At 41.0% G+C, this 25,509-nt stretch overlaps 1 protein-coding gene across 4 annotated transcripts in view; it reads right to left on the bottom strand.

The window, feature by feature from the left end:
* Positions 1–25,509, bottom strand: part of bmp2k (BMP2 inducible kinase) — a 47,573-nt gene that overhangs the window by 14,461 nt on the left and 7,603 nt on the right. For all 4 annotated transcript variants that reach the window (XM_068721027.1, XM_068721030.1, XM_068721028.1 and 1 more), the window contains 9 exons: positions 12,498–12,616; positions 10,827–10,932; positions 9,779–9,921; positions 5,130–5,251; positions 3,897–3,978; positions 1,471–1,603; positions 656–759; positions 486–565; positions 204–352 (listed from right to left, as the gene is read on the bottom strand). In XM_068721027.1, the coding sequence (XP_068577128.1) occupies positions 204–352; positions 486–565; positions 656–759; positions 1,471–1,603; positions 3,897–3,978; positions 5,130–5,251; positions 9,779–9,921; positions 10,827–10,932; positions 12,498–12,616 (1,038 nt within the window). The remainder of the gene's footprint in view (positions 1–203; positions 353–485; positions 566–655; positions 760–1,470; positions 1,604–3,896; positions 3,979–5,129; positions 5,252–9,778; positions 9,922–10,826; positions 10,933–12,497; positions 12,617–25,509) is intronic.

Raw genomic sequence — 25,509 nt, 5'->3', positions numbered from 1 at the left:
CGACCAGCAGCAGCTCCAGGTCTCTAGAACAAGAGTTGGCTAAAGGAAACTTTCTTAAAAAGTAGTCCCGGGACTAAAATGACCAAGAACTTCTTGGTGGAAACGTATGTAAACATTTTTGATATAGAGATAAAAACATACCCTCAAGATAATGGAAACATCTATAGATATTAAATATCAATATTGTTCATGTTAAAACAAACCTTTCTGGCCGTTGCTGACGGGTGCTGAAGGCACGGTCATCTTGACGGGGGTGACGGTGTTGGCGAGGGGCAGCACGTTACTGTTCGCTGCTTTTGGCCTCTGTCTGGGAGCTATTGAGGTTTCCGTCGGGCCGACATCGTCCGTTATCCTGCAGGGGAGGAGTCAGAAGTTGTTGTTGTTATAGTAATGAATCATGAGCCTCAACATGTGGTGCATGTACAGCAGGGTTTGTAGTGTGTGCCATCCAAATGTCTAATAAAAAACTAAAATAACATCATTACCTGGCTTTCGTCATGCTTTTCTGAGCAGCGACCTCACTAGCAGTTAGAGGCTCTGGAAGCGACGTAGGGATGGGAGAGTTCTGGAAAACAGAAATTATTATGAATCATGTCAATACGCAAATAGCTGCAAATGCTAAACCCACGTTGATCGCTTCATTCCGGTGACTTACGAAGAGATTTGGCACTGGACAGTCTTTTCCAGCTAATTTGAAGGCAAAGTAGGACACTTGGTAAATGTCGGGTCTCTTCTCCAGCTCTGGTTCGAGCATATATCCTGGAACAAGACAAGAGAGGTTATTTTAGTCACTTATTGTGGCTGATGTGCATCTTCTCTCTTTGGCCACTTAGTGGAGCTGTTGGTCAGATAATCAAATTTTAAAAAAAGGGGAAGCTGCACACTGCCAGGATGCATTTAGGAAAGTGGAATAAGTTGAGGCTGGAAGTGAGTAAACTGGTTCAAACTGGCTGAAGTTGTGTAGATAACACTAAACTTGTTGGTCTGTGGGTGAACACAGCAGAAAGGGAACTCAGTCACTTGTTAAACGTTGTTTAATAAACACAGAACACAAAAAGATTATGGGAGAAATTACAATCTAGTTAATGACAATTATAAACATGAACTTTCGGTGTTTATATATATATATATATATATATATATATATATATATATATATGAATGTGTATATATATATATATATATATTTTATATTTTATATTAAGTTGATTATTTATGTGTATATGTGATAAAAATCCATTTCTAAAGAAAATAATATTAAAGAGCTAGAGAAGGGTAGGACCATGCCTACTCTTTTTTTAGACATTCATATATTATTTATTTTGTACATGTTAACTTTTCAAGAGAGGTGTACATAACTCCCAAAAAAGAGGAATAAAAGTGTTTCCCTAAATAGAGATATGAAGTGATTCTGAGGTATTAGAATAAAACATTCAGACATCATGAATCCATGTTAGGTCTCAGACTTACTGATTAAACAGTGCAGCTTGAAGGAGAATTTGGAGTTATCTGGAACGATAAAGGTTCCATCACATATGGCAACTTGACTCTCCCCAAACGGAAGTGCGAAGAAACACAGCTTGTACAACAAGCATCCAAGAGCCTGTGAAGAAACAACAGAAAACAGCCTTTAAGAACACCTGAACGCTCATTTAATGCAGGTACCAACATGATACCTAAGCGTACCGTACTCCACCTATACTTTGTTTGGTTACACTATTTCTCTCAGCATTATCAAATCATTTTTGTTCTGAATAAAAAAAGCCAAACCTCAATATCAGATTTCCACTACATGATTATTGTGGCTGAAAGAATCCACAAAAACAATATCATTGCAATACCTATAATAATAATAATAATAATAATGCTGCCAGTCAACCTCAACTTTCACTTTGTTTATTGTGTGTTTTGTCTCTTAATTTCACTTAAATCATTGTATATATGCAGCTATGGTTAGCTATGGAGTTAGACCAGCAGCTCCTGTGTTCTGTGTTTTGTGAATGGAGTCTGGTGTCTTTGAAGAGATCATAGATAACTGCTTCAGTTCCCGTCAGAAAGGTAAAGAGAATATTCTAAATATAGTGTTCACTTAAACCGATATAGATTCTTTTATTTGTCTAAAATACAACCACAGCAGTACATTACTCTCGTGCTGGTTCTCCTGTACTCCATATACTGTAGTAATACACCGACTATGAAGTACCACCTCGCACAAACACTTCTAAACAATCCAAACTATCCCTTTAAACATGTAAAGTGCAGTCCCTCCCAGCAGGGGAGTGAAGCCCTAACCCTGTTGTTGTCTTCCTCCCCCCACTGAGCTACAGGACTGCTTATCACAGAATTAATGTTCCTTATGTCGGTGGCTCAAAAACAACAGACCCGGAGTCTGCTCCCCTGGCAATATGGCTGTCCAAACAAATCCACACGCTAAAGTGCTCTGCTCCCAAATCATATATTCAGTTGGCTATATTTGGCTCCGGCATCTTGTTGTTGATGATGCAGTTTAGAGATGAAAGAGACTTTGGAATTAGCCACAGTGTTCAGGGGATGGTTGTTTTTCTCTCCATCTGAAGACGGATAGCTAATCCAGTCTGATACTAAACTCCTAATCTGAGTCAAACAGCGTATCCTCTGACAAACTCCCAGAATGCATGGATTATTGCACGTGAGACAGGATGTATAAAACGGTAGCGTTTTTTGCAAACACATGGCTAAACATAGAACAGGAAGTGAGAACGCAGGGGGTAGTCCGCAGGAAGGTGGTGTTGTTGTTCTTCTACGTCCCACAGAAGTTCCTACAACCAGAGGCCTGATTAAAGCTTCTGACTATTCAGGTCATATATATGATATCTAAATAAATATTTTAAAAAGACAAGCAAAGCAAACATTTAGTGTGTTAGTGGATCAACTTGTCTGGAATCAAAAGGTTATTTAATCCAATGAAAAACAGAGACGAGCAAAGTAAGACGGGAGGAAGTGGTCAGACTTCTGCACAGTGGCACCACGAAATCTAATAAGAGTAAATATTTGTCCGTTGACTAAAAGATTAATCAACTGCTCATTATATGGACTTTGACATGTTTCAGATAAATCCAGATCCTGTTTTGATCATTTTAGAACGGGACGATATCATTTTTGATTAGTTTCATAGCTACACATATTGAACTATTAACATTTTTACAGCCTCTCCTCTCTGCTCTGTGTTCAGCAGCCTGGAATTCAGTCAAAGTTTCACAGATTTTTTGCACCATGACTGTTGGTCTCAGGCGAGTCAATCGTAGCTTCCTAGTTGCGCTGAACAGCGCAGAATTTAATGTATTTACAGTATCTGGTCAAAGCAAAAGATTTATTTGGGGGAGAGGTTTTAAATGAGACATGTAGACATGCGTTTGTCACACATGATGTGTTCAAGGGCTGTCGGAAAGATGAAAATCTGACTAAAATTACAGGGTTTTTTTACATGATAAATGGTGTAGTGTGAGAATGATGTCGCGCAATGTTTTATGAGAGAAAAACACTGTTGGAGAGCTGGTGGAGGCAAACAGCCCGGAGCGAGCCAGGAAGGGGGGGGGGGGGGGGAGACAGACAGACACGCAGAGAGAGAGAGAAAGAAACAGAGAAAAGAGACAGACAGACAGACAGACAGACAGACAGACAGACAGACAGACACAGAGAGAGAGAGAGAGAGAGAGAGAGAGAGAGAGAGAGAGAGAGAGAGAGAGAGAGAGAGAGAGAGAGAGAGAGAGAGAGAGAGAGAGAGAGAGAGAGAACCTGTTGGGGCAGAGTCACACCCGGGACAAACCAGCCCTGCAGGGTGCATAAAACACACACACACTGTACACACACACACACACACACACACACACACACACACACACACACACGGCCCTTACCCATATATCAGCCTTAGTGGTGATGGGTGTCCCTGCGTACAGGTTAATCATCTCTGGTGCTCGATATGAAAGAGTCGTGTACCTGAGACACAAACAGGAGGCAGTCAGTGGCAGGTCAAAGGTCAAACGACTGAGCACCAAAGGTGGGAAGGAATCAAAAAATGTATTGTTATTATTATTATTATTATTATTATTATTATTATTATTATTAAGATAAACAAATGTGATTTTATGTTTCTTGTAAGTCTATTATTTTATATACAAAACATCTGACAAATTCAAAGCATGATAATTTGGTAAAGATTAAACTGCTCAGCAACAGCATTCAAATAATAATAATACAAGAACTGCAGCACAAAGAAAGAAAAAAAGATTGATTTAGAATTAACATTAAAAGGAAGTAATTTGAGCCGAATAAAAACGTGATACTTTTAGTATATTTTGCGACTACTTCTATAGTTTTGCTGGACTTTTCCGTGTAATGGAGTATTTTAACATTTTGGTATTGCTACTTTTACTTAAAGAGTATTTGTTTCACCACTGTTGAGCTCACTTTATTTTGATGCTTCTGTTTAGTGACACATGGGACAAAACAAACAGAATCTTGCAGGAAAGGTTCCTTCGTTCTTTCAGAGAGCCAAACACTTTGTTTTGTTTCCTATTCAGTCATTCTGATGATAACCAAAGCAGCTGGTTGTTTTTGGCATAAACCCAGCGGAGTTATGAAACTATAAAGCCTGTCTGAGTCACCAGAGTTCAGAGGGCCGATGGTTTCTGTTTGACCGGCTTCACGACGGAGGAAGAGTTTACGCGCGGTCGTATATACTGCTGATAAGCAACACACGTGGCACTTTATTGCAGCTGTAAATGTGGGAAAGTTAACAGGCCAGAGCTGCTGTGATTTGAAACACAAACAGACAACAGATACTACAACTGTACACGGCACACTACAAACCCACACAGGGTCGCCACATTTACCGCTTCCCAATGCAGCGTCATCGAGTGTATGCTAGTACAGATCTGTGTTTGGAGGGACCTTAAACGAACTGAGGAGAACTGGGAACTTCATTTAAAACTACAAGGCTTTAATTGCAATGGTTTTACACGCCACTTTAACAAGTATAATGTTGTTGCAGCAGCCAGATAGAAGTGGCAGGTGTATTAGGTTTTTTTTATCAACCACTGTATTGAGCGACATGCAGAACTCGTCTTCCACTGATGAAGAACACTCACTTCTTAATCTCGTCCTCCACGGCGGTCACTCCGTCTTTGTGCGGCAGCAGAATCTTGTGAGTGGAGCTGCCGAAGTCACACAGCACGTAGTTTCCCTGGTCGTTCAGCAGGATGTTCTCAACCTGGTGAGAGGAACAGACAGAAGTTTTATACTTCTTAATGAACAAAAGAAAAGACCACGAGGAAAGTCACCAATGGAAAGTCAACGTAGTGTCACAGATGACCTAATAACAGAACTTTTTATCTGCATTTGCAGTGTAACGTGAAGCACATAAAAGGAAACAAAAGCAAAATAACTCAGCAGAAGACGCAAACACGTTAGTGTAAGATGCAAGAAAGGAAAGTAAAAGCTTCTGCCATTATAAAAATGTTACAACCGCAGTTTTTGCTTTCATATTACTGTGTTTGAGGTTCATATTTAACATCTTAAACCTGCTCAGAGTCATCGTTTGTGCTATTTCCTCTGTCACTGTATTCCTAAAGTTGTACTACTTAGTTATTACAAGGAACTTTCAGTTTGTGTTGGTTTTCGAAATCCCTGTGGACTAAAGTGGAAGCGTTTCCAAACACCGGAGTCCCTTTAAACCGAGACCGTTTGATTACCAATTAAAAGTTCTTCACTGTAACTTTAATTAAACATAAGTGTCAAATTGTAATGTACATCTTCAGAAATACACAAAGGAAACGGTATCTATTAAAACAAAAGAGGAGCTTTCAGTATTTCAGTTGCCGCTGCTATTTATTTATGTTTATGTTTATTTATGTTCACAAAGACCAAACAGCTCCTTCCATACGGACGATCTGCTTCCTGTATAATTTGGGTGTGATGGAGACACATCCTCCCATCAAAATCACATCAGCTGTGACTCCGAAAGAAGTTTGTGACAAACAGACGAACAAACGCACAATCATGCCAAAGTTAATCCACAGTTACATCATAATGGCCATGGAAGACAATTAGTGGATGAAGTCGCCTGTAAAAACTCACAAACCTCTAACTAAACTGAATTAATGGAGGAAGGAGACAAGCCTTCATGGCAGTAACTCGGCCACAGGAGTCTCATCACAGCTGCTCTGTGGCCCGATAGAGAGAAGGAACATTTTCTAACAAGTCTGTCTAAAAAACAGATGTGTGTCTCATTTGCATGTTATCAAATGAGTGTCAGGTCTCGGTTTTTTAGATAATACTTTTAGGGCAACAGCAGAGACTTCAATCCCGAGTTACGACATGAAAACAGCAGTATTATCATGCTGGTATTTGTCATTTTCTCTGTGTGATGTTTGCATGGATGTTGGAAAGGAAAGTTCTCTAAATTGCTCGTATTCTCTCATTAATCTATCTTGTTGCTGTAGGAAAATTTCCAACCCGACAATCCATGTTGTGACAACCTTGAGGCATTAGTTGGAGCAGACGGTGATGTTCTGTGGATCCACAAAGTAAAAGGTGTGAGGGATGATCGAGTAGATGCTAGAAGAGAAATGAAGGCAGGAGGAGGAAAAAAAGATGGGAAACGAGGAGCAAAAGAAAAGAGGAAGCGACAGACTGAAAACAAAAAGAGGAAACTGACTGAAAGAGCAACAAGATTATAAGATGTAAAAAATGTCAAACCCAGAAAGACATCTGCAGGAGAGACCAAAGAAAGACTGTCGTAGGAAACGCTGAGCTCACGAAAGCAACACAGTGTCTCAATACTGTTGACAGCTCAGGGTTAAGGGGCCCTTTTTTTATTTATTTATATATTTATTTTCTGCACTCTCACTTCCCCTGGCGATGCGTGACTGGGCCTCCTCGGTCTTTTGTGTCTCCTGTGATGTTACGTAAGCCGTGTAGGCTGAACAGATAGACACAGACAGCGAACAGAGGACTGGTACTGTGAGGCTGAAGGGACCGCTCTGTTTAGAGGCTCGTCCAACTGGACAGAGTACAGCGGCCCACTGAAGGAGGCAACGAGGAGGACTCGATCCAGGGTGGGAACTCTCCACCCCCCCACCCCCCAAGCATCAGCGAGATGAGGGCAGATCTGGCTCACAGCCACCTTTGATTTAAAAAAATCTGTTCTGAAGACTGAGTTAAGGCCTTTACACACAGAGGGCTTGATGAATAAATGACACAAAACTACTGAATACTCGCATGTGCATATTATATGCCTGGGGCTTTTATTGTGAAAGGTAAGAACAGAAGAAGGGGATCTGGTAAGCTCTGCATTTGTCAAGGTTGAAAGGAGTAATAAAGTTTGACGTCTTGGTTCGAATTACGGAACCTGAACTGGTACAAACCACAATCAACAAGAACAACCTATTAGCATTGTATCACATGGTTAGCGTTTCTTTTTTTGGGCCGGAGGAACTCAAAGGAAGTCAGCAGGTTGGGGTTTAATGTCTTCCTCGAGGAACTTTAAGGAAGTCGTGATTACTGGTGATTGTTTTGTCAAGGGTTAGAGTTAGCTCCTAAACAATTAGTCCATTAGTCACTAGATGAGAACATTTTTTTAAACTTTTCTTTAATGGAAAATTCAATTGTATGTTCATACGAGAACATACAAAACATACTATACTGCATATATACATAATACATACAGTTGTGGTCAAAAGTTTACATACACTTAGAACATAAGAACATAATGTCATGGCTCTCTTGAGTTTCCCCGTTATTTCTACAACTCTGATTTTTCTCTGATAGAGTGATTGGAACAGATACTTCTTTGACACAAAAAACATTCATGAAGTTTGGTTCTTTCATGACTTTATTATGGGTTAACAGAAAAAGTGATCAAATCTGCTGGGTCAAAAATATACATACAGCAGTGCTAATATTTGGTTACATGTCCCTTGGCCATTTTCACTTCAATTAGGCGCTTTTGGTAGCCATCCACAAGCTTCTGGCAAGCTTCTCGTTGAATCTTTGACCACTCCTCTTGACAGAATTGGTGCAGTTCAGTTAAATTTGATGGCTTTCTGACATGGACTTGTTTCTTCAGCATTGTCCACATGTTCTCAATGGGATTTAAGTCAGGACTTTGGGAAGGCCATTCTAAAACCCTAATTCTAGCCTGATTTAGCCATTCCATTACCACTTTTGATGTGTGTTTGGGGTCATTGTCCTGTTGGAACACCCAACTGCGTCCAAGACCCAACCTTCGGGCTGATGATTTTAGGTTATCTTGAAGAATTTGAAGGTAATCCTCCTTCTTCATTATCCCATTTACTCTCTGTAAAGCACCAGTTCCATTGGCATCAAAACAGCCCCACAGCATAATACTACCACCACCACCGTGCTTGACGGTAGGCATGGTGTTCTTGGGGTTAAAGGCCTCACCTTTTCTCCTCCAAACATATTGCTGGGCATTGTGGCCAAACAGCTCGATTTTTGTTCCGTCTGACCACAGAACTTTCCTCCAGAAGGTCTTATCTTCGTCCATGTGATCAGCAGCAAACTTCAGTCGAGCCTTAAGGTGCCGCTTTTGGAGCAAGGGCTTCCTTCTTGCACGGCAGCCTCTCAGTCCATGGAGATGCAAAACACGCTTGACTGTGGACACTGACACCTGTGTTCCAGCAGCTTCTAATTCTTGGCAGATCTGCTTTTTGGTGGTTCTCGGTTGACTCTTCACCCTCCTGACCAATTTTCTCTCAGCAGCAGGTGATAGCTTGCATTTTCTTCCTGATCGTGGCAGTGACAAAACAGTGCCATGCACTTTATACTTACAAACAATTGTTTGCACTGTTGCTCTTGGGACCTGCAGCTGCTTTGAAATGGCTCCAAGTGACTTTCCTGACTTGTTCAAGTCAATGATTCGCTTTTTCAGATCCATGCTGAGCTCCTTTGACTTTCCCATTGTAGCGTTTGTGGCCGTTTGTATCCAATGAGCCCTATTTAAATGGCCTCAGAGAAGTCACCAGTTGTAGTCACTCATAATCACTCACAAAAAGTTAAGAGGCCATGCTATGAAGCTCATTTCATTGACACAACTTTCTAAGTCACCAAAATTGCTAATTCATGTTGCTGTATGTATATTTTTGACCCAGCAGATTTTGTCACTTTTTCTGTTAACCCATAATAAAGTCATGAAAGAACCAAACTTCATGAATGTTTTTTGTGACAAAGAAGTATCTGTTCCAATCACTCTATCAGAGAAAAATCAGAGTTGTAGAAATAACTGGAAACTCAAGAGAGCCATGACATTATGTTCTTTACAAGTGTATGTAAACTTTTGACCACAACTGTACATACATACATACATGACCCAGCCCTGATATTGGTCTATCTTAAAGAGTAAACTATTTATTATCTATCTATCTATAAAATAATATATACAAAGTTAACACACTGTTGGCAGAGGAGCCGGTAACTGTGATGACTCTGAGCAGCATGGGAATAAATTACAATATAATAGACTATATTTAAATACATTTCCCGCTTTTTCCCTGATGCTCTGATTAAGTCACTAAATGTGTCTTTTTTTTCTCTCTTTTTTTTAAATAAAGTTGCTAAAAGGGTCTGAAAAAAACTTCTCCGACTCTAGCTTCTAAAAGGATTTGGTGCTTTTCTGTGATTAATATCTTTTGGTTTTGGACCGTTTGTCTGACAAAATGAGAAATCTAAATCCTCTAACCAGTAGAGTACGGTGTTCAGAGGATAGAGGAAAGTTCACCTTAAGGTCTCGGTGGATGACGGGCGTCTTGCACTGATGCAGGCGGGCGACGGCCTCGCAGCTGTCACAGAAGATGTGGAGGACCTCGGCCTCGCTGAAGCCCACATTCAACCTCTGGTTCATCTGTTTCACCACCTGACCCGCTGCAGGGGGGGGGGGGGGGGGGGGGAGAGAGATGGACAGATAGAGTTTCAGGACTCAGGTCATCAGTTCAGGATCGGAAAAAAACAAAAACCAACCAGCATGTTTTGCCCCTCGCAAACTTTCCAACTGGGATAGTTTGCAGGATGCAGACATTCACAAGCCCAAGAAGAACAAGCTAATCTGATGAACACTTAATATCTACAAAATACATATCAATAGATCTAAGATGTGGGTAATCACCATGTATCATTGGAGTAAATGACAGTATCTTCTGCTTTTAGCTGAAATGTATCGATGGCAATAAGAGAAAATGAAAGCAAAATATTTATCAGCTGCCACCAGACGGCCACGACGAGAATAAATGTTTCAATCCGTTCCCAAGTTAACTGAATATGTCTCCATGTAAAGGCTGCATCTATCTGGTTATGCTCAGTAATCAGAGTGATGTTTGCATGTAAACTTGTCAAAAATTCAAGCTGAGTCAGCGAGCTGCCACGATCAATAGAGGGGCCACACAAAGGCAGCAACAACCCAGTAAAATATAGATATATTCAAAATCTATTCATTATCCAATGTGCAGTGAAGTTGTTTTTTATTTTTTAAGGCATTGCTGGACTTTCCAAAAGTGGTGATGTGATATAAAGACCAAACATCATCCACCATCATTACTACAGTGTGCAACAAGGACCGAAAACACACAAAACTCAAATTTGTTGGAAAAAGTTCCTTTAGTTTTGCTTTAATTTAAAGTTTCATTTAGTTTATTTGCCCCAAAATAATCCCAACTAACCCAAACAAAAACCACAAGTCAGACATTATAAACAGAAACTTCAAATGAATCTGAATTCACTGAGTATAAATGGATCATAGATGAAGGTTTCACAACATGTGTGCATTTACACACCTTTACAGTACTCCATGAGGATCAGGACCTCCCACACGCTGTCCGACACCGCGTTGATCGTGGAGTCCAGGTAGCCAACGATGTTCTTGTGGCCCGACAGCTCCTTCTACAAACGGGACGAAAACATGGAACCCATCAGGATAGAAAGACCCAGAAGAAGAAGGAGAAGAAGAAGAAGAAGCTGTGCATCTCAAGAAGTGAATTGTTACTGACGTAGCTAAAACATAGTCTTAAAAAAAACACAAGGTAGTTATTGAAGTGATACAACGAATATATGTGGATTGTGTACACACTTTTTCCCCTTTTAAGAAGTGCTGATGAGTATTCATGTCTGGACTTGTGTAGTGTTGCGGCTATATTTGCTACTCAATGTGCAATGAAGGATTAAAAAAAACTGAAGTCTGGAATAACGCCCTGCTGTTTCTTCATCTCTTTTTTATGTGGTGTAAGCAGAAATTTATGTTCTCTGCATTAAAAAGTGCAAATGTATCGGCCACTATCTGAGCCCAGTTCCACCGATAAAGATAGTACTATAAACACTATAAAATATACTATAAAACAGACAGACAAGTCAATCTTATTGTATAAATCACAGATTAACCGAATCATTGCTAAAGTTGCAGACATTTCAATCGGATTAGTTTACGTAAAGAAATAAAAACACGGACAAAATTACGAAATTAAATCCTGCCTCATAAACAAGCTATGACTTCTGTTTACCTCCTGGTTTTGCAATTTATGAGCAGTGTAAATATACGGAAACCACTTCCACATTTGCAAAAAAAAAAAAAAAAACAACTGCAGAAGAACACATCCCAAAAAGTTCAAACACCCAGCTGTAGTGAGTTCAGCCTCGTGTGGTGAGAGTGCTTTTTGTGTTCCTTCATGTTGTTACTCCGTGCTGAGCTCTTAACTCCGCTAATCTTTTCTCAACTTGATTCATTTGCCGGATTAAAGCATGAAAGTGTTTGTTGATCGTTTTAACACCAGCATGAGGAGACCCGACACACCTAGAGCGGCGTCCCAACAGGCCAGACCTGTGTCGGTGTGTGAGGTCAGCTCAGTGGGTGAGTGTCACACAGCTGATGAGGCGAAGTGAACGGACACACAAAGCTGAGCTGTTCACCGACACACCGGGGTCAAACGTTCAGGGGCGAGACATCTGCTGTTGTCCAAGACGCACAGAATAATTTCTAACTTTGAACAACAAAACACGCTGAAATCATGCGAGTGCCAGCTCTGTGTAATAAATCCTAAGTATTAGCCCATGGGAACGGTGCTTATTAACACAATCTCACACAGCAAATAAGGCTTTTGCTGTTGCCAGACTGGAAATGCTGGCAAACAGGACGGGTTATGAAGGTGGAATGAAGCCATTTATATGCACCTTCCTTTATGAGAGTAACGTCTTTATGAGGGCTTGTGTCCCATTTCAAACACGAATTATGCCCTTAAATTTAATAACTGAAAGCTGAGAATGCCCTCATGAAACTTTCCCAATAATGAGCACATTAAGAGCACAAAAGGTGAGAGAAATGATGTTCTCGAGGCAGGGAAGGACTGGAAGGAAAACCAAGACTTAAGTTTGACATTGCAACAGAACGAAGGAATTTAAATTGATGTGGAGATCATCAAAACAACTACAAGTAAACACTGTGATGCTGCTCTCACCATGATAGTGATCTCTCTCTTGTAGACATTCAGGTCCGGGACGTTGTTGACGTACATCCTCTTGAGAGCGCAGCGGACGCCGCTGTGCGTACGAGCCAGAAACACCACAGAGAAGCCTCCTGGAAAAAAACACAATGTGACAAGCGTTAGCACTACATCAGCATACTGAATGTACTTTATAGGGTGTTAGTTTTCAGAGTATTATGTGAAAAACTGCTCGTTGACCATTCAGAATAAATTAGGCAATGCTCAGTCGAGATTTGATTTTCCACGTATGTAAAATAGACAATTGCAAGATGTTTTAAGGTTAACCACATTACGAATCACCTTTACACAGAGATGGTTAAATAAATCTTCCATTACAAACAATTCCTGTAGCACAAATTTCTGTTGTGCTACCCAGGCGATTTGGACGAGGAGATATATTGTCAGTCAGCAATTGGCTGAGTACATCGTCGGTTGTTTTCAGTTTATTTATTTAGGTAAAAACAGCATGTATCCAGCATGTTTACACATCTAACTCTGTGACTTAGGGGTTCATTTCGACCACACCAATATTAGTGATTGTTGGAACTAACCAAGATGGTTTTAAAGAGTTTTATTCTGAAAATTTTAACACATCTCCCAACCCTTGAGATGTCACGAGAACAGACACTTTGGTAGCAAATCCTACAAAACTCGGACTACACTCATTCTTCTATGGCACGGATCAGGGCTCCAGACTTATTGTAAAACCTAGTTTTTGGGTTGTTTGACGGAGATGTTTTCACAGCAATATAACAGATACTAGAGAAAAAGCTAAATGACCCATTTAGCTTTATAACTCAAAGTGTGTTTTACCATCACCTACCAAATTGTGTATCTGGAATCGTGGAAAATGTCTGGTATTGTGACAACTCCACCCAACCCTAGTACATACAAGAGTACAAAACATAGTAGTGCTTAAAAAAAAAAAAAAAAAAAAAAAAAAAAAACACTCAGATCTTCTCTTAAAAGTCAATGTAGAAAATGGTGTAATCCAGGATTTATAAAAGGTCTCCATGAGCTGATTTCAACAGCTGCTAACTGGTCTCATTTCATGAGACTAAGCTCATTTAGCTTGTGTTGGCCCAACTCCAACGGGGCGTAATCCTTGAGTAAATGAGGCTTATTGCTTTAGAAAACATAGCAAGGTTTTCCCAAGAATGAGATGAGCTGAAATTGCACTGTTTTCTTGGTGGGATGTGGGGTTTCTGGTGCTGGAGTAGACCGTGTTGACAGGATCACGGTGTCTAGCTGAAGTGCTGTAGCTGTTGTCACTGTCCTGTGTGCCTCTCTGGATGAATGGACTCTATAACACTGTGATGGGACAGTACCCGGGCTCATTAGGAGGGGATCACTGAGTCACCGAGTGGTGGGCATCAAAGTTCCCCCAGACGAGCAGAAAGAAAGGATCCACAATGGCGCGCTTGTTGCCTAACAAGTTAGCTTAGGTCAGCTAAAAGAAAACAGCATGGATTTGGATTGGGAATGAGCAGAAGTAGCACAATGGCCCTCACTGAAGAGTCCATCAACATAACATTTAAACAGATCTCAGAGGTTGTGTTGTTGCGAGGACAAAAAAAAACAACCTAAGTAGCAATAATTCAAGTAGGTTAAACCTGTGTGTCCTCCATGAGGACAGTAAACAGAACACGGCGAACACGAAAGATGGCCAAAGCAAAGTCAGGCAAAGCAAATGTAAACAATGTGAAGGGTGGTGTTTGCTTGTGTGCAGTGACAACAGTGACTGTAGCAGGCTTCATCAGATTAGAGGAGGGGACCGATGCCATACTGCAGCACAGAGGGATAAACCGGCGGCTAATGAGACAAAAGACAACCTGCGGCTGATCATGAAGCATTCGACAGTGTCAACGAAAAACTATGGTGACAATGTAATTTGGCCGGAGACTGGTTAAGTCTATTCTGCTTCATCTATTTATTTGTTTTGCATCACTCTAAAAACATCTAAGATCCCAATGTCTACTGCTGACAGCCACATTGTCAGGGATGCAGACAAATGATTAAAAAAAACTAGACAATCAAAAATACAAACTGTTGATGAGACAAGCAGTTTATATGCTGATGCTGCTGAAATGGGTAACATACACAGAATGACATCGAATACCCACAAAAACACAAAATACAGGAAGAGAAACTTGTCAGGCGAATTTGACTACAGTTACTTGAAATATCACTGATGCAGTGCAGGAACAAGAACACTGAATTAGAATGTAACAACAATAAAAAGATGATATTTGCTGCACGTATGAATGGAGCTATCCAGTTAAATTGATTTCCTACAATGAGTGCAGAACCATCCAGAGGCTTGTTGGAGTGGGAGTGAACTTAAGCCACTAAACTGAATCATATGACAAAGTCTTGTGAAAGAGCTACTTTTATAAAAATAAAAAAAAAAACAGTAGGATGCACTGATGTATGAAGACTTTCTTCAAGCTGAAACTTGAGCATTTGTTAAGCAGAGTTTGCTTTATGACCCTGCCGCAGAGGGAAAAAGCTACCTGTGAGTCATCTTGTGCAAATATAAAGCTTAATGTACTGCTTTGACTTAATAGAAAAGGTGTAGGATGCAGACGTAGTAAAGATCAAACTTGAGGCAAGAACATGTGGGGGTTGCATGGGCCGGATGACAGATTTTACAAGGCAAAATCTATTTGTTCGGGCGAAGGGCCAAAAGCCTGAAAAGAGCAGGCTGTTAAAGCATGCATGGACAAGACACACAAGAACAGCTAACCTTCGCACAGAAACAGAACAAACTGGAGAGCTACACTTAACATCCACACCACCTAATTCACTCCCACTGTTTCGCCTTCAGTTAGACTATGATGTAGTATCATGTATTTGTCATAGACGGTTGACATGTTGATTTGGAGCGAAGTGACATGATGTCACATGAGGTGTACTGATTATAAGATGAATCAGCGACTGTGCCACTACTACAAAATAAAAAAGGTCAAGGTTTGTTTTGAAACCTGCAAAAAGTCTGCGATGCCAGGGATCGGCAAGCCTACGTTCCTGCCTCTCACAATGCACCCGACCCCAATGCCTATCCATGTGAGTGGTGGGCCCACAGGTTGGGGTTCAATGTAGATTTTGTTTTGGGGCTTTGCCCAACCCGAGCCCCATGTGTTAAGGTCCCGCCACAAGACACTCGCCAGCAAGCACCCCTCTCAGTACTGGCTCCAGAAGGGTGCCACGGTTTCACTTTTTTCCAGGCAACTCTTGTCTGGCTGAGGAATCGCTGTCGGTCCTGCCCCCTCTCCTATGACCACTTAGCCTTGGGAGACCCTACTAGAAGCTATTGCCCCTGAAAAGACTACTACCCAAGAACACACAAACACCTCCACCACGTTAAGGCGGTGATTCATTGGAGAGGGCCAACTGAGGTGGTTCGGACATCTGATCAAGATACCTCCTGGACGCATCCCTTTAGAGGTTTTCAGGAGACGTCCAACTGGTAAGAGTCCCCGAGGTTAGACCCAGGACACGTTGGAGGGTTTATATTTCTTGTCTGGATTGGGAACACCTTGGGGTTCACCCGGGAAGAGCTGGAAAGCCTTGCTAGGGAGAGGGACATCTGGAATACCTTGCTAAGCCGGCTGCACCCGCAACCCTGAACCGGAAAAGCGATATGATGGATGGATGTCATGTAGTGTGCAGTAGACTTTACGGAATATAAATCTACATCTTCACGCTGAATTGTTGACAATCTTTCCAGAGATTCCCTGACTCCAACTTTTAGCCGTCTGTCATGAGAAACCAATCCTCACCCAGCATGGCAGCCGGCGTTGCGTCTCTGGTGGGGAGGTGGCTTTTCCAACCCAGGTCATCCTACCAAACGCTTCATGTCTCCCTGCTGGCCTGCTCTGGGACTGACTGAGGCCATACGCTCCAGGATCAGACTCTCACTATATCACCACCCTGGGGGCTTTTGTTGCCTCCCATGATGACTATGCCAGTCACGGAAGCGGTACACTATTAAGAGTATTATTCTCCCTAATGGCTCTGGATGGAATGATTTATTTCAGAGGGGCTTTGTGCCCAGCGTACCAACTTCCTGGACAAATAAGGGACCCTTGAACAACACAAAAGGTCCCACACTGTACAGGAGACTGGTTTCAACCAATGACAAAAACAAAGCCGTCTTTAACCAACCGAGAGTGACAACACAGATGCAAACAACAACATGCCAAGTCAAACAATGGACTTGTGAAGTGTTTGAATACCTTCTTCAGTAAAGACTCAGAGAAACAGACTGGGACTCTCATGTGACTACCAAACTGTTGCTCAAATGACAAACAGAAATAACAAGCTCTACATCAATGTCCCAGTTTGAGAAATTAGCAACCAATTCTTGGCCTTTGTGTGGCAAACACTTTTTAAGATATAACAAAAAGGGGCAGCAAACTGCAAAATTGGCACACTGCAAATAATGATTGTTCAATATTTCTTGCATTAATGATATTTGAAGATGGCTTTTGCAGTTAGAACAGGAGCCCGGCAACGCTGCACGCCACATCGCTGCACATGCATTTACTCATTTGCACACAGGCTTCTGTTTCAGAGACAATGGTGAAGCAAATTAAGTTGATATACTGTGGAGTGAAAAGTTCAACTCAACCATCAACATCACAAACAAATGTGTAAATTAATTCAACTGACAAAGAACCAGATGAACCTGAACAGGAAAGAAAAGGGGACATTTGTCACATCTTGGGAGGCAAAGTATTCCATCATCTTTGAGCTGCACTTTTATACTTTCATGTCACTATTTTATATTTAATTATTAGCGAGATAAGGCTAACCTAAAAACCAACCTAAAAAAAGCTCATTGAAGAAAAAGTTAATGGGAACATTTCTTACATATTTCATGAATCATCTGCTTTCTCGTGTTCTTAAGAAAACTTTAACTTGCTAAGGCACCGAGATTTTCAGAGTGACACGTAGGTTAAAAGGATGTTCAGAAGATGATTTGCTCCAAGTTTAGTTTACACAGACTGATAATACAGCTCAGCAAGGTTGTCAGAGGTGTAACAGAATCCTTTCATTAAAGCATTGCTGAATGGCATGTCTAATACTCTGGTCCTCAGGACCACATTAGTCACATCTCAGTGTTATTGTACCCCCCCCCCGCTTGTCTGTTAGCTGGCTGCACTGTGGAGAGGAGACAGAGGTACTTCACCATGAGGACATGGTCAGTTGTTGGTGACAGTTGGGAGGGAAAACCCCAAATCCATCAGGCCAAGAAGAAAAGACGGGGGGGAGGTATTACAGCCTGGTCCTGCACGAGGGTGTAATTACTGAATATTTTTTCCCGGCCCTGCATCAAGCACTTGGGACCCTGACATCACTGCAAAACCTGACTAACTAGGACAGTCACAGGCGGCCCACATGACAGCCTGTGGAAGAGGCTTGAAAGACGATCTCAACAGACACTCAGCATGTGATAGAGACAAGAAAGAAAAAAAAAGGTTTAAAAGTGGCAGAGAAGTGCCTCAACAAGTGAGGATTAGAGGATTTAGTAACATGAAGCGAACAAGAGAGGATATACGTTTACAGTGAAGCACAAGGCACAGATGTTCTTCCTCTGAAGCATGATGTCATCTGTGATAACAGACCACTCTCTGACCAACAGTCTCTCTCTTTCTCACTGTCGAGTCACTCATTTCAACACTACAGCTCTATACTTAAGTTATAAAGCTTGTGAAAAAGCTACAAACTAAGAATGTAGTTCAATTCAAAGTGCCTCCTTTAGCTGAATAGCTGTGTTTTAAGGGAGCAGGCTTAGGTATTTCCTCCTGGAGGCCCCCATGAACCCACAACACCCTCCCACAACACCCCCCCTACAAGTGATCTTAGTTGTAAAGCTCGATGATAAGAGTTACTAGCTACTTAAAGTAGTCTGTGGGTTGCACAACATTACAAAAAGTGTGATCTGAATGCTGGAATTAGCTTTTCTCTTGAGATAATGACAACGTTGCTGTTCTTGAAATGATGAGAAATCAGGTGAAAAGTAAGAGTTGTTGCCTGCAAATCTCTTTTTGGACTCTTTCCCCAACTTTGTGTGTCATTTCATAAGAACTTAACTTGTAAAGGGACCATCTTTTGGGTAAACTCTAAAAAAGGATCCCCTACTTGTCCACTTAATTGAATACAGTGGAATACTTCAGTGTCATTCTCTAAATAAGATCAGCATTTCTTTTTTTAAAGGAACATACAAGTGAGTATTTACTTTTACTGGCTATTTAATGTGCTAAATGATAACAGTAATATGATGATGCAAGCTTGATAAAAACAAAGTTAAGATGTCGTGACTGAGAGCTCTATCACCTCTTCTTTTATCTTATCCTTTGCAACATTCAGGAGTGTTGGCATCAAAACAGGTGTTAAAGAACACCAAAAGTAGACCATAAATACCATCCTTCTACATTGCTGCATTCTTCATGCAGACTAACAGGTGCCATTCTTCCCACAGTAAAGTAGGAAAAAGGATTTCCATCAACTGGCTTCAAGGTCTGCCCAGTTTGCCATGTGATGCCAGCTGCTCTCACTAATTAACAAAAATGACTTTATGATCCCCAGCGCTTTAACAAATCCTTTGAGATTTGGTATTATACTCACTAATGTGGGAAGGACTTTTGTTCTTTGGCTGGTTAATGTAGTGACCAAACATGTAATTTGGTGACTGTGAAAGTCAAAGACCGTTGGATGGCCGATGCCAAACCTCGACCGCTGGATGGCCGATGCCAAACCTCGACCGCTGGATGGCCGATGCCAAACCTCGACCGCTGGATGGCCGATGCCAAACCTCGACCGTTGGATGGACGATGCCAAACCTCGACCGCTGGATGGCCGATGCCAAACCTCGACCGCTGGATGGCCGATGACAAACCTCGACCGTTGGATGGCCGATGCCAAACCTCGACCGTTGGATGGCCGATGACAAACCTCGACCGCTGGATGGCCGATGACAAACCTCGACCGTTGGATGGCCGATGCCAAACCTCGACCGCTGGATGGCCGATGCCAAACCTCGACCGCTGGATGGCCGATGCCAAACCTCGACCGTTGGATGGCCGATGCCAAACCTCGACCGTTGGATGGCAGATGCCAAACATCGACCGTTGGATGGACGATGCCAAACCTCGACCGTTGGATGGACGATGCCAAACCTCGACCGTTCAAGGTCGATGCCCAACCTCAACCGTCCGAGGCCGATGTCCAATGGCACCCATTCGAAGTACAGTATATGCCAAATCTCAACTATTTACAGATCAATGCCAAACCTCAACCATTCCACATAAATGCCAAACCTTTACCATTTGAGGTCAATTCCTAACCTCAGCCATTCCAGGACAATACCTATCCATAACCATTATATGTCAATGACTAACCTTAACCATCTCACAAGAGATCTGGAAATTGTGGGGCACCATCTAGACAGGACTGTTTGCAAACATCAAAACCGTATAACCCACTTCAGGCTGACGACCGTCTGTCAAAAGTTAAAGTGAAGTAAAATTCACAAAAGCATCAGTGGCATCGGTTGTCGGCCTAAAAATAGGCACGCTCTTGCTTTTAGCAAACAGTTGAGAGATTCTGCACTCTATAAGTCTTTTACTTGCTGCACACCACTGTGTCATCTTTTCTGGACCTTTTAAAGTTTTGGTTTGTTTGATGGATGAAGATCCTTTAAAATGGACGAATGCTGATTCAAAATGTACAGCAAGTTAATTATTATACATGTCAAGTTTTTGGTATTAAACATAACCAAAGATAGCATTGTGCTCTGCTTAATTCATATGTGTTTCTTATTCCTTTACCAACATTAATCCACAAACACTGTCGCTGAAGTTCACATCTAGCCAAGTCAAATACACATGGCCATAGAAAGGAGATAACCAAGGTGGTTGAAGGACAGATATTTTTAAACTTTTAAGAGGTGAGGGTGGCTCTCTGCCAAAACACAGAGGAGATAGTGGGATGCTGCAGGCATACTGGACTTAAATGAATGAAAGATACCTTCAGAGGGGAAAAACAGCTGGATACCCCCAATCTGGCAAATGGTCTAACATCTGGGGGTGTGACTGGCTCGTAAGCAGCATTGACATAATTATTTATTTTAGTAATAGAATACTCTATAAAGTATTCTGGTGTTAAATGAATGGTGAATGCTGGTCATTCAGAATCATCCCGTCTTCCTCCACAATGTTGATAATAATCGTCAAAACAATATAGATCAAAAGGGCTGGACAGACCAACTGACTGAACAGTCTTATGTCTCGCTAGTGTCAACGCATTTTAAAGTCAAACCTCACTGGTGAGCAATGATCTCAAGAGTCTCAAAAAAGAAAATTAAGAAACACATCGGAAAGAGCCAAAAGAGAAAAATCAAACAGCAAAGCACCAGTTACAGTGACGGGTTTTTAACTAAATAAAAGCCAAAAGAAGAACTTTGAGTAATGCCCTGTCAACTGTGTTTTAATCGCCACAAATCCAACTCCTATCTCCCCACAACACACACACACACACACACACACACACACACACACACACACACACACACACACACACACACACACACACACACACACACACACACACACACACACACACACACACACCAATTCTGGTGTGCACAGTAACTCCTTGTTTGGCAAGTGAGAACTGCAAACAAAAAACTGTCAACCTGAACTCCAGCTCCCCCTTATTCACCTTTCATTCTTCCACTTTGGCCGATGTGTTAAGCACAGGGGGGCCTTGGCTGAAATCAATCTAATTTCAACCTCAGGTGAACGATGAGAAGCACTTAAAAAGACAGATTCAAGTCTTTCTGAAGAGCATGTCCATAAAAGGTAATATGAGGAGGCGCAGTGGTTTTTTGTTTTATCCTGAGCTGAAGTGAGCTGGAAGCTTCTGGCAGTCAGCTCTCATACAGCTTAACTCAACAGTGTTTACAACTGAACAGACAGACAATTGGCTGTGCTTCGGAGGCTTTAGGATGAAATTGGGAGAGAGACAGAGATGCTGCTGGATGAAAAAGATACAAGAGGGTGAAAACATGACGACAGGGTCAGTTGTGAGTCCACGTTTAACACCATCCTGATATGTAAAGGAAAACAAGAAAGAAAAGGGAAAAAGACTATCTGATGACGTCTTTGAGGTCTCTTTGTAAGAGGCAATGCATTTTCTGACACATGTTCATTAATGTATGAAGGTTTATATGCATTACTTTAGACCACATAAAAGTGTAATTAAACAGTCCAATGGTCAAAAAGGGTACAGGTGCTACTTTGGAAATGTAGTGGGGATAACACTGGAAAAGACACAAACCTTGGGCAACAACATCTACCATTCTTATCCTGCTTCATCTCATCACAGTAACATGAAAACTGGGCATAATTTAGGATGCTGCCATACGGCTATGAAAAACAAGAACATTTTGTCAATAGAGAGACTGCAAGCACACTAATGGGCTGGTGGTGTCTGTGTAGGTCAGACTATGAAATGCTTCAAATTTTGCACCGATGTTGACAGTTCAGACTAAACAACTGGTCTGCAGCGGCTGCGTAGGTGAGTAGAGGAGTATACAAAGGGCCCAAAGTTTACATGAATCTTAGATTAAACAAAGAAGTTGCACAAACATCACCAAAAACTGATTAGTCTGCTTGGGACACTATGCGGGTTGTACGAGTTTCTTAAGTCAACATAGAGCAGTTTCAGTATATCACGATTTAGATACAAAAATTATTAATTGTTAAGCTTTACCACTTTGAATTTAAAGTAAACATGACAATATGTGAAACCTGCAAACAAAAAAGGCCTCTAATGGTGCTGTGGTGGTAGGAAAGTCTACAGGTAGAGCTTTTTTTATCCCTATAAATTATTCACACTTCAAACAGTCGGTATCATTATAGGCTGTAGGTAACAGTGCAGCAACAGATTTAAACTTTGACAAGTCGCACCTGCTCTGTCGGATGTACACCAGGTGTGGCTTGTTAACCGACAGGGGTGAAGCAAGTCTTACCTCCGGATAAAGACTATGTTCACGTCTTGCAGGATACTTTATGAGCGTCTATCATGTATAAACTGAAATCTAGACGCAAACAAAACATGAACTACCTCTTTCTGTAGCCCTGATTTGACTTCACACCCAGAGAGAAATGTGTTTTACGCCACAAACTATAAATCCGCAACAATAAATCTTACATTATAGTACATAACATTTGAAATAGTTTTGTATTTGTGCGTATACGAGCCAACAAGCTCACAATCGGCTTCAAAACTAGAGATGTCACCATACCAGAAATTTAGCAGTCGATACCAATACCAGTGATATTCTACAATTCTCGATACCACGGTAAAAAAACAAAGCCATAAATCTCATGTACTTCCTAACGTTTGCTAATTTATTATCAATCTCTGATGATCCACCAAATGGTTCTGTCCAAAAAACTAAATTTTACAAGATTATTTTTGAACTAAAACATAAAAATGTACCTTTGGATCATAATGTAACTCAGTGCATGTTAGCAGTTAACTTTTGTTATTTAGCCAAGCAGGACTGTGCTGCCCACCAGGTGCTAACAGCTAACGTTAACTAGCTCCTCCTCCTGCCGATTTCAACACATATTTGTTGTTCACAAAGCAGAATTATCAGAGAAGATTTCTATCAGAATATCTTCAGAATCTTGGCATCGACTTGGTTTCGAAGTATCGGTTCTCGAGATATTCTTATTCAAAACAAAAGTCTCTCTGCCATCTACACTGAAAACACAATGCTCGACAACCATAACACAAGTCTTTCCCTTACATTATTTGTATGAGGCCTGTAGTTATTTTTTACAACAGGCATAATATTTAATATAGATACATAAATATCTATATACTTAAATGTTTTTTCAGATTCTGTTTAGTCCCCTGCAGACTGTGGAGTGACATGTTAGCACCAACTTGTTTACAATGACAACAGTCGTTAAAAAGTGAAGCGATCATTCATCACGTTGTGTAGTCATGCTGGAGTCATATAAGCCTGATGATCAGTTTCCAACCTGTACTTAAGTCTCTCCAGGAAGCTGAGTTTAACTCGGAGTAAACCAAGAACTTTCATACATGTCATGATAGCTTATTAATACTAGACCTGACCTATATTTAAGCTTAATAGACTTATAATTCATTCTTTATCTCATATGACTATCTTTTGGTTGTAGGAATTCTCACTTCCACGCTGACATCAAAACCATCAACCTCCAACTGATTGAGATCCAAGTGCTGAAAAATAGAACTTCCTGTCCACAAGAAAACTAAAACATTGGACATTATGTTGACTTAAAAGAATACAGTATATCTTAGTAAGAGAGAGACAATGTCTGGATTTGTGTATTTAGAAACAATGCATACAATTGTGAAACACACTTAATCTCAGTCAAACCTCTGAACAAAGTACACCTAAAATATCTGAAAGCACATTCATGTAAGTTGTCCTTATCCAAGGCCAGTACAACCAAATCATTCCTTTCATAAAAAAAAAAAACACGAGGCACTATCCTGGTCACGGTGCACTAGTGTATTAACTGTTTAAATATCCTAATTAGTGCTGATGAATCCACAATTTACAGCACGCCAATCAAAGACATTAAACCGCCACTGAAAGTACACTGAAGTGAAATGTTGCATTCAATGTCTTTCTGTTTTGTTGGTCTCCATGTGACCCGAGTTCACTCCCACGTTTTGGCTCGACGCCCTCCTTTTGGATCGGGTGATGATGAATTGGGAAAAAAATAATTAATTTGCGGTTTCACGAGAGAGAGAGAGAGAGAGAGAGAGAGAGAGAGAGAGAGAGAGAGAGAGAGAGGCAGATAGAGAAAGGCCTCAATGAGCAAGCACAAAAGGCTGGCGATGCCCATCACGGGACCGAGTGCTGCGTCGTACCAGCATTCTTTCTGCAGTGCTAGAATAAGACAACACATGGGGCACAATGTGCCTATTCATCACCAGTACAGTATGCTAATAATGTAGATGGGATGCATTCTCACCCCCCCCCAGAGAGGGAGGACCAAATGGGTCATTCAAAAAAAAAAAAAAAACATTATGAAAAGGAACGCTCTGAACTGCACTGCAGTGAGTGATTGATGGCAAGTGACTAGGAAAGTAATTACACCTGACCTTGTTTTTAATCAAATTGCAAGGTTATTCGAGTGTGTGATTGTTTGCAAATCAAAAGATTTTTAGTTTTTGCAAAAGACTTTCCCAACTCGGGGGTTGAGAGATAATCAAATAGTCACTAATGGTTTCATTTACTGACTTTTCAGTATCATTAAACCAGACTGAGACTCTACAGCCATGCTAGCATGCTCAAAATAGTAATACTAGCATGCTGATGCTAAGCTGGTATACTGTTTAACTGTCATAAATTAAAGGTTATTAACAAATTGGAATTTGGCCATGTTGATGGCGCTAGGCAAAAGTCCGGAGATCAACAGATTATTATAATTTATCCAGTGGGGCAGAAAATGTTACGAAAAATCCATCCAATAGTTGCTGAGACATTTAAATCAAAACCACAATAGTCAACCTCATGGTGGCACAAGAGGACAAATCAGGGGATCGAAAAAGTTGGTAGGATTTATCCTCTATGAATGTCTGTACTAAAATTTCATGGCAATCAATTAAATAGTTGTTGCGATACTTCAGTGTGGATCTAAGTGGCTGACCAAAGAAAAAGAATAGGAGTAGACACTCACATTCAAATCAACTTAGCAGGATGGTCGGAGCGGTGGCCATTTTTGTGTGTGCCGGTCCCATTACAGCCTGTTGTAACGTTTGTATAAACAGACGTGCTGTAAGTTTCGGAAAAATTCTAAATGAGACATGTAGAATAAATGTTCTTGATGAAATGTCAACATTTTAGCTTAATTTCGGTTTCTTGAAAATCTGACGATTTTACTACTTCTGGCTGTTATAAACAGTGTAG

Source organism: Cebidichthys violaceus, unplaced genomic scaffold, assembly GCF_023349555.1.
Source record: "Cebidichthys violaceus isolate CVI_PGR_0920_01 unplaced genomic scaffold, fCebVio1.0.p SCAF_26, whole genome shotgun sequence".
Taxonomy (NCBI): domain Eukaryota; kingdom Metazoa; phylum Chordata; class Actinopteri; order Perciformes; family Stichaeidae; genus Cebidichthys; species Cebidichthys violaceus.
Note: the sequence above shows the minus strand (reverse complement) of the source record. Positions and strands in the feature narration are given on the sequence as shown.